General features: G+C 45.0%; 1 protein-coding gene across 1 annotated transcript in view; it reads right to left on the bottom strand.

The window, feature by feature from the left end:
- Positions 1-3,867: 3,867 nt before the first annotated feature.
- Positions 3,868-12,017, bottom strand: part of LOC138805486 (GATA zinc finger domain-containing protein 14-like) — a 76,177-nt gene continuing 68,027 nt past the window's right edge. The window contains exons 2-3 of the mRNA XM_069990278.1: positions 4,788-5,737; positions 3,868-4,658 (exon numbers count right to left, since the gene is read on the bottom strand). Of these exons, the coding sequence (XP_069846379.1) occupies positions 3,868-4,658; positions 4,788-5,737 (1,741 nt within the window). The remainder of the gene's footprint in view (positions 4,659-4,787; positions 5,738-12,017) is intronic.

Raw genomic sequence — 12,017 nt, 5'->3', positions numbered from 1 at the left:
GATTCTTATCTCCCATTAGACCCTAAAAACTGGAAGTGGAGTTGTGGCTCAAGTGGTAGAACACTAACCTTGAGCACAAAGAGGCCCAGGGACAGTGCTCAGGCTCTATGATAAAGCCCCAAAACAGAAACAAAAACAAATCCTCAGAAAATTTAAAATGGCCCCTGAGCAAAATCACAGAGTTAATGGGTGTCAGGATCAGGGCTCAAATCTTGATCTGGGTACAAAGTACATTTTCTCCTTAAGTTGTAGTAAAAATTTTTATTATTTTTCACAATGTGAAAATGTGTAAATCAGTGACATTTAGCAATTCACAATTTTGTGTTACTATTGCATGATTTCTGGAGTATTTTTATTTGCCCTAAAGAAGACCTATTAAGGAGTAATTCTCCAACATTATATTGCCCCTAACTCCTGGGAGCACTAACCTACTCTGTCCCTACAGATTTGCCTATTCTATAGATATTTTATATCAGTGAAATCATACAATAAATGGCCTTTTATCTCTGCCTTCTTTTAGTTAGTACAGTGTTTGCAAAGTTAGCCTATATCACTGCATGCATCAAAACCTTTTGTCCAACCAGGAGGCAGTGGCTCACTTCTGTAATCTTACTCAGAAGGCTGAGATCTGAAGAACACAGTTCAAAGCCAGCTGGGGCAGTAAAGTCTATGAGATTCTTATCTCCAATTAACCACCAGAAACCAGGAGTGCCAGTATGGCTCATTCTGGTAGAGCACTAATCTTTACGGTAAAAAGCTCAGGGCAGCACTCAGGCCCTGCATTCAAGCCCCGCAACAACAAAAAGCAAGCAAGCAAGCAAACAAACAAATCAACTGAAAAATACCTTCTGGCCATATAATCTTTTTTTCCACTATATTTTATTGTTAAGTTTATTTAGTGACAAGAAGGGAGGTAGGGAGTTTCCCAAGTGAGTTAAGTTGGAAGTTGGATACAATTCAGGATCTAGGTTTTCTCCATATTTATAGTTTCAATAAAGGGTTAGTTAGAGAGAAGAGTTTTTCCCAGACTTGTTTGCCAAGGCTGGTTTTGAACCATGATCCTGACATCTCAGTCTTCTCAGTAGTTAGGATGCTAGGCATACCACCTGTACTCAGCTTCAATTACTTTTTAGGTGTAAGAAAATATTACCCTGAATTTTCCCCTCCAATCAGCTCTGCCAGATATTCAAGGCAACCTATACTTCAGCAGTTGCTGGCAAAGGAATGGAAATACAATGAATCATGTAAGATTAATGAAGGTTGAGGCTGGAAGGGGCCCCATTTCCCCTGTTTCCTACAGTCACCTGATGCCTGAACATAATCCAAAATGTCAGGGAAAGTGATGGCTGTAAGATGGGGCAGCCACCAGTTGCGTGGGCAAGATTTCCTGTAGCAAACCCCTCTATCTCTGAGCTCCAGGCCTTAACTGGCTATCTGAAATGAAAAACAAAACCATCCAAATCACCAACCTCAACATGCCCAAGATGGAACTCATGGTCCCTTCCCATTGTTGCATTTAATTGTGACGAGCATTCCCATTTCAGATGCCCATGCTGGCAAAAGAATTTTCACATCAGCTTTATCATCCATACCAAGCACTGTCCAAGTCCTGCTGATCTAGTCACTGTTACTTATATCTACTGCTACCATCCTAAATCCAAGTGACCTCATCAGTTCTTCCCTGGATACTCCAGTCTAGTTTTTCACAGCACAGCTAGAGTGGGCCTTTCAAATACAAATTGGTTGTGTTTAAGGCACTGCTTCTGGAATGAGGACTAAAATGTGGTCTTTGTTCAATCATTCTCGTCCCAGTCACACTGCTTTCCTTTGAGCTTAATAAGGTTTGCACTCCATCCCACCTCAAGTCATCTGCATCTGCCCCTTGTCACCTCTCACTTTCACCTTAACCTTCATTTCCAAAGGAAAGCTTTCCCACACATCCTCATGGTCAGACCCTTGCACTAGGAGTCACATCCTCATGGCTATACCCTTGCACTGGTGGTCACATTCTCATGGTCAGACTCTTGCACTGGGAGTCATATCCTCATGGTCAGACCCTTGCACTAGGAGTCACATCATTAGGGTCAGATCCTTGCACTAGAAGTCATGTCCTCATGGCAAGATCCTTGCTCTGGGAGTCACGTCCTCATGGTCACATTCTTGCACTAGGAGTCACGTCCTCATGGTCGGACCCTTACACTGGGAGTCACATCCTCGTGCCAAGATCCTTGCACTTGGAATCACGTCCTCATGGCCATTTCCTTGCATTAAGAGTCATGTCTTCAGGTTAGACACTTGCACTGGGAGTTAGAAGAGGACTCTGTCTTTCTTTTTTTTCCTCAGTATGCAGAATAAGATCTAAGGTTCATAACAACAAGTAGCTGGTGCCTCCTCAACCACACACTAAATGCCAAGTACAGGGCTGTTGAATGACTAAGTGAATGGGTAACCTTCACAGAAGTGTAGCAGACAAGAACATACCCCAAGCTCCAGGGGGTTACAGGATGGCTGCGTACAATGGGTCTGCAGCCCAGGTCACCTGTGCCCATCTGCAGTGGCTCTGCCCCTGGCCCGCCTCTCACAAACAGGCCAGGGTGGGGCATGGAGGTCCTATGATGTAACAGCCTCCCAGCATGTGATTAGGCTCTCTGGCACGCAGGCTAGGGAATGGACGTGTCTCTGTGTACTGATTGGCTGTCTCGCTGCCGTTGGGCAGGCAGTGGTAGTGGCAGCGCAGAGAGGGACTAGAACAGGCCTGGCAGGGAGGGCAGAGGCAGGCAGCCTGTGTCCTCACCACAGGCTTCCCTGAGCCTTGCTTGCTTGGACTGCCCATGGCGGGCCCGCCGTAACCTTGGCAGGATAAGGGCTCCCTGGGGTGCCCTATGGTTGCCATCTGCAACACAATGCAGGAGAGGTTAAGCTGGGTCGTGGCCAACTGCTTCCACCAGCTGCTGGAGGAAGAGTGGGACCCATTCAATCACTTGCGTTAGGCCAAGCTCTGGTGCCAGCAGCAGCTGCAGCACCACATGCATGACCAGGTGGTAGTGACGGCTCCTGGCGGCTGGGGTGGCCGAGTGTGGCCAGGCCGGAACCTCAGTCCCCAGGCTGGGCATGGGCTGCAGCTGCAGGGAGTCCCAGAAGGAGCTCAAGAGCAGCCCAGCGCCTGGTGTGCCATGGCCAGACAGCCCCGACTGGGTACGCAGGTAGGAGAAGAGGGGCGTGGGTCTCAAGGCCACCTGGCCAGCAGCCTGTACTCTCCACGTGAGTCCGTGGCACTGTGCACAGCAAGGTGGGAGCCCTGGAGACATTGCAAGGGTCAAGAGCATTCATGGCTGCGAAGATTGCACCTCAGGTGGCCCTGGAGTCAGGCAAAGTTGGGGGGTCGCGGGGCCTGTGCACAAGTCCAGAGCGGGCTGGTGCTGCGCAACCACCATCCCAGCCAGTGCACAGTGTGAAAGGGGACCGGCAAAAAGGGAAGGGGGTGACCTGGAAAGGGGGGAACAGTGGAGGGTGGGGCGCAGGGACACGAAGGGTGCAGGGGGCGGGAGGCAGAGGACATGGGCAGGGCTGCAGTTCTCCAGTTCTCCAGCTGACGCTGGCCTGGCAGCACTTGCAGTCCTGAATCACCCCTGATTGCTCTAAAAAGGCATTCCTAACCCTGTCACCTCCAAGCTTCTAGATGCCTCCTGCCTCATCAGACCACAGCCTGGTGCAGGAAGGGGAAGGGCACCTCAGAAAGCACTTCCACCTTACCTGCCCTGACCTACGGCGCTTGCACCTGCCTCCCCCTTCTTCCCTGATTGCTGAGTGAGGTGTGCTGTTGTCATGAGTTTACATGTGTAGTTGTCACTTTTGTAAGTGTTGAGCTTAGTTGTCACTGTTTTGAGTAGTGAAGTGAGGTGTGCAGTACTCATTGTTCAGACTGTTCTGAGTGTTGAGGTTAGGTCTGTGGTTATCACTGTTGTGATTACTGAGGTTAGATGTGTAATTGTCACTGTTCTGAGTGTTGAAGTTAGGTGTGTGGTTGCCAATGTTAGGAATATTAAGGTTAGGTATGTGGTTGTCAGGGTTCTGAGTGTTGAGGTGAGGTGTCCAGTTGTCACTGTTGTGAGTACTGAGGTTTGATATGTAGTTGTTGCTGTTGTTAGTGTTGAGGTTAAGTGTATAGTTATCACTATCCTGAGTACGGAGGTTAGGTGTGCAGTTGTCACTGTTCAGACTGTTCTCAGTGTTGATATTAGGTGTGTGGTTGTCACTGTTCTGAGTGTTGAGGTTAGGTGTGTCTTTGTCACTGTTCTGAATATTGAGGTTAGATGTGAAGTTGTCACTGTTCTGAGTGTTGAAGTTAGGTTTGCTGTCAGTGTTAGGAGTATTAAGGTTAGGTGAGCTGCTGTCACTTTTCTGAGTGTTGAGGTTAAGTGTGTAGTTATCACTGTTCTGAGTATTGAGGTTAGGTGTGTAGTTGTCACTGTTCTTAGTACTGAGGTTAGGTATGTAGTTGTCACTCTTCTGAATGTTGAGGTATGGTGTGCTGTTGTGTGTTCTGAGTATTGAAGTTAGCAGTGTGGTTGTCAATGTTCTGAGTATTGAGGTTAGGTGTGCAGTTTTCACTGTTCTGAGTACTGATCTTACGTGTGTAGTTGTCACTGTTCTGAGTACTGAGGTTATGTGTGTACTTGTCACTATTCCTAGTATTGAGCTTAGGTATGTAGTCACTGTTCTAAGTACTGAGGTTAGATGTGCAATTGTCACTTTTCTGAATATTTAGATTAGATGTGTGTTGGTACTGTCTTGAATATTGAAGTTAGGTGTACAGTTGTCACTTTTCTGAGTACTGTGGTTAGATGTGTAGTTGTCACTATTCTGAGTACTAAGGTTAGGTGTGTGGTTGTCACTATTCTGAGTATTGAGGTTAGGTGTGTAGTTATCACTGTTCTGAATGTTGAGTTTAGGTGTGCAGTTGTCATTGTTCTGAGTACTGAAGTTAGGTGTGTGGTTGTCACTGTTCTGAGTACTTTGGCTAAGTATGTGGTTGTCACTGTTCTGAGTACTAAAGTTAGTTTTGCTGTTGTCACTATTCTGAGTATTGAGGTTAGTTGTGTAGTTAACACCGTTCTGAGTATTGAAGTTAGGTATGTAGTTGTCACCATTCTGAGTACTGAGGTTAGGTGTGTGGTTGTCACTGTTGTGAGTGTTGAGGTTAGGTGTGTAGCTATCACCATTCTGAGTGCTGAGGTTAGATATGTAGTTGTCACCGTTCTGAGTACTGAGGTTAGGTGTGTGGTTCTCACTGTTGTGAGTGTTGAGGTTAAGTGTGTATTTGTCACTGTTCTGAGTATTGATGTGAGGTATGCAGTTGTCACTGTTCTCACTGCTCTGAGTATTGAGTTTAAGTGTGTTGTCACTGTTCTGACTATTCTGAGTGTTGAGGTTAGATATGTGGTTGTGAATGTTCTGAGTACTGAGGTTAGGTATGTAGTTGTCATTGTTCATAGTAGTGAGGTTAGGTTTACAGTTCTCCCTGTTCTGACTGTTCTGAGTGTTGAGGTTAGGTGTGTAGTTGTCGCTCTTCTTACTGTTCTTTGTATTCAGGTTAGGGGTATAATTGTTACTGTTCTGAGTATTGAGGTTAGGTTTGTAGTTGTCACTGTTATGAGTAGTGATGTTAGATGTGTAGTTGTCATCATTAGCAGAGCTTATTTGACCTGTTCCTGGCTTGGTCAATACTTGTGCACTGCTTCTGGGAAGCAGAGACTCATGCCTCTTCTCCTAGGTCCTCTGTAGGCTGAGATGGAATCTAGGTTTGAATTCACCCTGGCAATAAAGTCCAGGAGACATCTACATCCAGTTAACCATGGTGGGGCTGTGGTTCAATGGTGGAGTGCCAACCCTGAGCCTGAAGTCTTGAGAGACAGAGCTGAGGCCTGAGCATGCACACAAACATGTGTGTGTGTGCAGACACACACACAAAGTGTGAGTTCCAACTCTATCAGAAAATTTTAAGAACTGGTACCTTGACTTGTGCAAATCATGACTCTGCCTTTACCTGTGCAAATCAATTTGCTACTTGTAGCGACCGTCTACTCAACCAGCGAGGAAAAACGACCACCACACCAGGAGTCTTCTCAGATCACGCTTTATTGGAGAGCCTTTTAGTTGTAGGAGAGCTTGGGCGCGAGAGAGCGTGCACCCGAAACACAGCCGCTTATATAGGAGAATCGGAACGCGGGTCTTTCTATTGTTGGTCGCCTGCCTTTCACCGTCACCAGGTGTCATGGGATTGGCTGGGGACTCTACCTGGCTCGAGCACGCGCACAGCCCAGGCGTCCCGCCAAGCACCGTCTGGGGTGGTTACCTCAATGCTGCAAGGGAGTGGGCGGAGTCTCGCCTCGGCTCCCTACAGTTCCCCCTTCTTTGTTTTATGGCAACAGGTAAGAGTAGAGGTTGGGCCTCTGTCTAAGACATTAATGAGAGGACCTTGCACTGGCCTTCGCCTGAGGGGCGCCTTCCCCAGTGATGACCAGGCCCGTCCGATGCCTTTTTTGCAGAGGTGGGATCTTGGGCATCAACCTACTTGCAACCCAGCATGCTCTTCTTGAGGGGATGAGACCCTCAAGTGCAGTGCACTTGCCTAGCACCCTGTCCCAAATTGCAAATTGCATACCTGTCCCGGTGCAATGGGATCCCCTGATCCCTCGGGGTGCTAAGGCTATGCAGAATGGTAAGGCTTAACTGCCTCTTAGGGCCGACAGCCAAATCTGGGGTGAGGATCCACTCCCCAAAGCAGCTAATGCTTGCAAGATAACAACCTTGTCCCTTCTGGTTTGGGCTCGAAGGTGACAGACCAACCATAGGCAGACCACGCATCCTCCCAAGCAGCAGGCTAAAAACATTCTGACTCCCACCCGCTCTTTGGAAAAGGACACCGCAGAGGCAATCCAGTCAGTAAATTGTAACAGCCCACAGCATCATCGGTTTAGCTATCACAGGGATTGCTATTAGCACTGTTGCTAACAGCAGGAAGATCAGCTGCATCTTCAAGAGGGGGTTCTGTTGCAGTCTCCACCGGCCTGGTCAGTCTCATTGGCACCCAGTGAGGTACTTCTTGACTCTGTGGAAAAACACAAACAGCTCCCCTGGATCTCGTTATTACCGGATCCGGTCCATACCATTTATTATTAATAACATCCTTCCACATAACCATGTCTTTAGTATCCATGGAGTCTCTTGTCATATGCCGATCTGCGGCAGACTGATCGTTGTCATTTAGAATTAAAAAATTAAGGGTAAAGAGCGCAAGAGAAAGTCTTTCCCTGGGGGACGCAGACTCAGCAACTCCCCCTTTTTGTTTTTGAAGCATTTCTTTTATGCTTCTATTAGCTCTTTCCACTACACCTTGTCCTTGAGGATTGTAGGGCAATCCGGTGGTGTGGGCAACCTGCATTTGTGTGCAAAAGGCGCGAAAACCATGGGAAGTATAAGCAGGGACATTATCTGTCTTGAGTCTAAGGGGCTTTCCCCAAGCTGCCCAAGCTTCTAAGCAGTGTATTTTGACGTGAGACACCTTTTCTCCTGCCAAAGGTGTGGCATGAATGACACCAGAAAAGGTGTCCACAGACACATGTAAATATTTTAACTTACCAAATTCTGTCAGATGAGTAACATCCATTTGCCATAGGGAGTTTGGTCTCAACCCCCTGGGGTTTACCCCCACATGGGGAGGATGAAGAAAGGTAACACAAAATTTACAGGCTTTAACAATATCTCTTGCCACATGCCTGGACAAATTATATCTTTTCCTAAGGGTATTAGCCGGTACATGATACAATCTATGAAAGTCTTTTGCCAATTCTACAGGATCAGCAGCGACCAGAGCCACAGCCCGAGTTGCCTGGTCCACCAAATCATTACACCTTTCCATCGGGCCCGGCAACATAGAGTGGGCGCGAATATGTCCAATATAAAAAGGGTGTTTTCTGTTTAAGATAAGGGACTGAATATGTAACAAAACATTAGAAATTGTACTGGCCTGCTTAATTGAAGCAGCAACTTCAAGAGAAGCAACGACATTTACAACATATAATGAATCAGAAAATAAATTAAAAGGTTGATCAAATCTTTAAAAAACTTCAAGCACAATTAAACATTCAACAGCCTGTGGGGCATTCGGCCGAAAATTAAAGACTACCGGCTGTTTGTGTCCTTGAACAAAAAAGGCACCTTGTCCAGATTTTGATCCATCCGTAAAGATGGTCAGGGCATCAACCAAGGGCTCCTTTGAAGTGACAACAGGAAAATACACTAAATTTTTGTTAACTATGGCAAGCAGAGGATGCTTAGGATAATGGTTATCAATTACATTTGGAAATGAGCAAACAAGAATTGCCCACATATCCACTGTGGCTGCTAAAATTTCAACTTGCTCACGGGTGTATGGAATAATTAATTTATCTGGAATTTTTGCAAAGTGCATTAAACAATATTTTATACCCAAAATTGCCTTTTTTTTCTCTCAGAATCAAAATTGCCTGTTTAGCCACTAATTCAGGAAAATATTGAACAGTTTTTGCTCCCACAGAATCATAGCATTAATAGTTAGCCTTTGAAGCAAGGCAGTGGTATAATTGGCCGTCACCCCATAAGTCCGGACTGCCTCAACTAAATCCTTAAGCTGGAAGTAGGAAACCTGCTCAAAATTTCTTTCATTAGTAATTGGATTTTCAAAAACTGGAAAAGCGGCCACCAGCCGCGACCAGGTGCTTCCTTTTATAAAGTGACTCCGCCCCCGCCGGCGGGCACGGCCGGGGGGCCGATGGGTGAGGGCCAGCTCCGTTTCCTCTTCCTGGCTGCTGCGGTACTCCCACCCCTAGGGGGCGCCACCCCCCATATCTGTCTGCCTCATACTCCGCCGCAGCCTCTTCTAAGTCTTCACTATCAGCTGGATCAAGCTGTTCTCCCTCCTCCTCTAACATTTCTTCCTCTGAGTCACTCATAAGATCACTGCATTCTTGGTCCCGCCCTTCCACATGTAGGGCTGAGAACCGGTTTGCTTTTAAAGAAGGGCATGGGGGTCTCCTTGAGACCCCCTCCTCCCTAAGACCCTTCTCCTTTTGTGAGGGCTGCAGTCCCTCCTGCTTTAATTCTTTAGGATCCTTTTGTCTTTTTTCCCTTTGTCTTTTAGGCCTATTTTCTTCCCCTTTACTGGATGCTGACTCTGATAGACTATCCTGATGCCATGTTAGTACTTTGCATCCTTCCTGGATTAAATCAAACCCTCCCTCCTCGAGGCAAATGCGCACCATCAAAAAGACAAGCCACAAAGGAAGAAGCAATGCAAGCAACCAATAAATATCTAAATCTACAGTGAACAGCATACCGGGGGATACTTACCGACGTCCCCTCTCCACGTGTTGAGTTCTGGCTCCGGTTCGGCCTCTCGCACGGGTCCCGGGTTTCGGCACCAGTTGTAGTGACCGTCTACTCGACCAGCGAGGAAAAACGACCACCACACCAGGTGTCTTCTCAGATCACGCTTTATTGGAGAGCCTTTTAGTTGTAGGAGAGCTTGGGCGCGAGAGAGCGTGCACCCGAAACATGGCCGCTTATATAGGGAATAGGAACATGGGTCTTTCTATCATTGGTCGTCTACCTTTCACCGTCACCAGGTGTCATGGGATTGGCTGGGGACTCTACCTGGCTCGCGCACGCGCACAGCCCAGGTGTCCCGCCAAGCACCGTCTGGGGTGGTTACCTCAAAGCTGCAAGGGAGTGGGCGGAGTATCGCCTAGGCTCCCTACAGCTACTTGAGAATCAGAAGTCAGTAAAATAAAGATGCTGAAAACCAAATGCTATTCCGTATGTCAGTAAGTGTATGACCTTATTTAAACAAATGAGATAATAAACTTTTGATATTACTTTTTCTCAAATTAGACAAATACAAAGTTAAACGAGGCAAGGGTTCTCCATTTATTTACTTATCTGTGTATTTTTGGCTGTAGTAGTTGGAACTGATGGCCTCATTATTTTTCAGACATAGATGTCTCCCTATGCTTCTTACATAGCTGAGATTAGAAGTGTGTGCCATCATGACTCCATGTCTAGCTTCATTTTTTTAAACAAATGAAAATGTTGTGTCCTTTAGAAGAGTGTGACACTGCAGCTAATACTGCTAATAAGCTGACTTTTCACTGTTTTATAATTTAAAATTATATTTTTGTCATGTTTTTTTTCTTATCATATTGTGGATCAAACATGGGCCTCAAGCAAGCCAAGCCAGAGGACTTTACCAATGAACTTCAGTCCTGCCCTGAGTTGGAAATTTTAAACATGTATGACACTGGATGAAGATCTTTTATTTTTCCTGCTGTCAGCAATGTGAATTTATATGCACAAATTTAATTACATAAATGCATAGTGCTGTTTCTTTTTTCAAATCTTAAGTGATATAAAACTGGGATGCAGTCTACTTCCTGCTTGACATTGTAATCCAGTGCACTTACCAATTTATCTGTCCATTTAGAGTCTAGGCAAAATGGCTTTTGAGATCTATATTTAATTTTATACTTAGAATATCTTTGTAGTTCTTTTTCAAGTGCATTATAGCAGCAAGCACCACATTAATTTCCATCTATGTAGTTACTGTACTAAAATTATATATAATGAATATTAGAGATCTACACAAATTCCTGTTAGCCCTGTTATGAAGGTCTGTGCTTTTCTATACTCAAACATTTTAAATTTAGTCTGGAGATTGAATGAATGCTTAGAATAGAGAAATGTTGAGCACTTCGGAATATGCTTTTTGACATACACCGGAAACATTAATCCTCCAGAATGTGGAAATCAGAAGCTTGCCCAATGGAAATGGATGTAACCACTGTCCAAATCTGTACAGAAACCTTCCAGAGGCCCTTTGCTCAGTATATTCTTGAACCATCAGAGGCTGTTTCAGCTTGCTTTCCTCAGCCAAAATGCAACTATTTTATGAGAACTCTTGCTGGAAATTTTACTGTATACTTTTTCTTCTCTAGGCTTATGTTTAGATCATTGATCAAAATCCGTATGCCAGCCTTTAATTGGAAAGGGCTGGTAAAATGCAATGTTTGCATCACCTACTTCAAGCTGCAGTTCCAGCATGGAAAAGCAAGGTGGATTCACTTGCAGTCTTGACCTCTTTCAACTGGTTTCTGGTGGAAAATATCTGTCACTATTAGCTTTGGTCTTTGGAAATTTCGAGGGAGAATGCAATGTTTTCATGATATTTGTAATTATCCTAATAAGTAGCCAATTCTATTTAACACTTTTCACCGGAAAGATCTTCGTGTATTTCAGAGACTACCTTATATTAAGATTCAGGACCAGTTGTATAATTAAAACTAAATTGTGGCGCTTGGAGCTGTTGGCTCATACCTATAAACCTAGCTACTCAGGTGGCTGAGATCTGAGAATTGCGGTTCAAAGACTACCTGGGCAGGAAAGTCTTTGAGTCTCTTATCTCCAATTAACCACCAGAAAACATTAAATGATGCTATGGCTCAAATGGTAGAGTGCTAGCCTTATGCTGAAGAGCTGAGGGACAGCACCCAGGCCCAGAGTTCAAGCCCCATGATCAACAAAAATAAGTAAATAATAATTTAACTGTAGGTTTGGAAGGTACTTTATTGGTAGAGCACTTTAGCATGTACAAGGCCCTAGGATCAATGTCTAGTATCACTGTAAAGGAAAAAAAATAATTTTCTTGTAACTATGAGAAGCACTCAGTGTTTCACACCAGTTAACATAGCTGTTATGCAAGACACAACTTGGAAAAAATTATATTAACTGAAGTAAGCCAGGCCCAAAGAAACATAGGTCCCATGGTTTCGCTTATTTGCAATAACTAGTATATGTCTGAGACAAGCAGTAAAGGTCAGATAAGTTGATGTTAGGTGAAATGAATCTCAAGATAAGGATTCAAACGTTTTTTCTTTCTTGTAATTGTTTCTAACATATTTATAAGATGATTTCTTTGTTGCTTT

Source organism: Dipodomys merriami, unplaced genomic scaffold (genome assembly GCF_024711535.1).
Source record: "Dipodomys merriami isolate MVZ:Mamm:240054 unplaced genomic scaffold, mDipMer1.0.p SCAF_396, whole genome shotgun sequence".
NCBI classification, from domain to species: Eukaryota; Metazoa; Chordata; class Mammalia; order Rodentia; family Heteromyidae; genus Dipodomys; species Dipodomys merriami.
The sequence above is the reverse complement of the archived record's forward strand: the minus strand, read 5'-3'. Positions and strand labels throughout refer to the sequence as shown.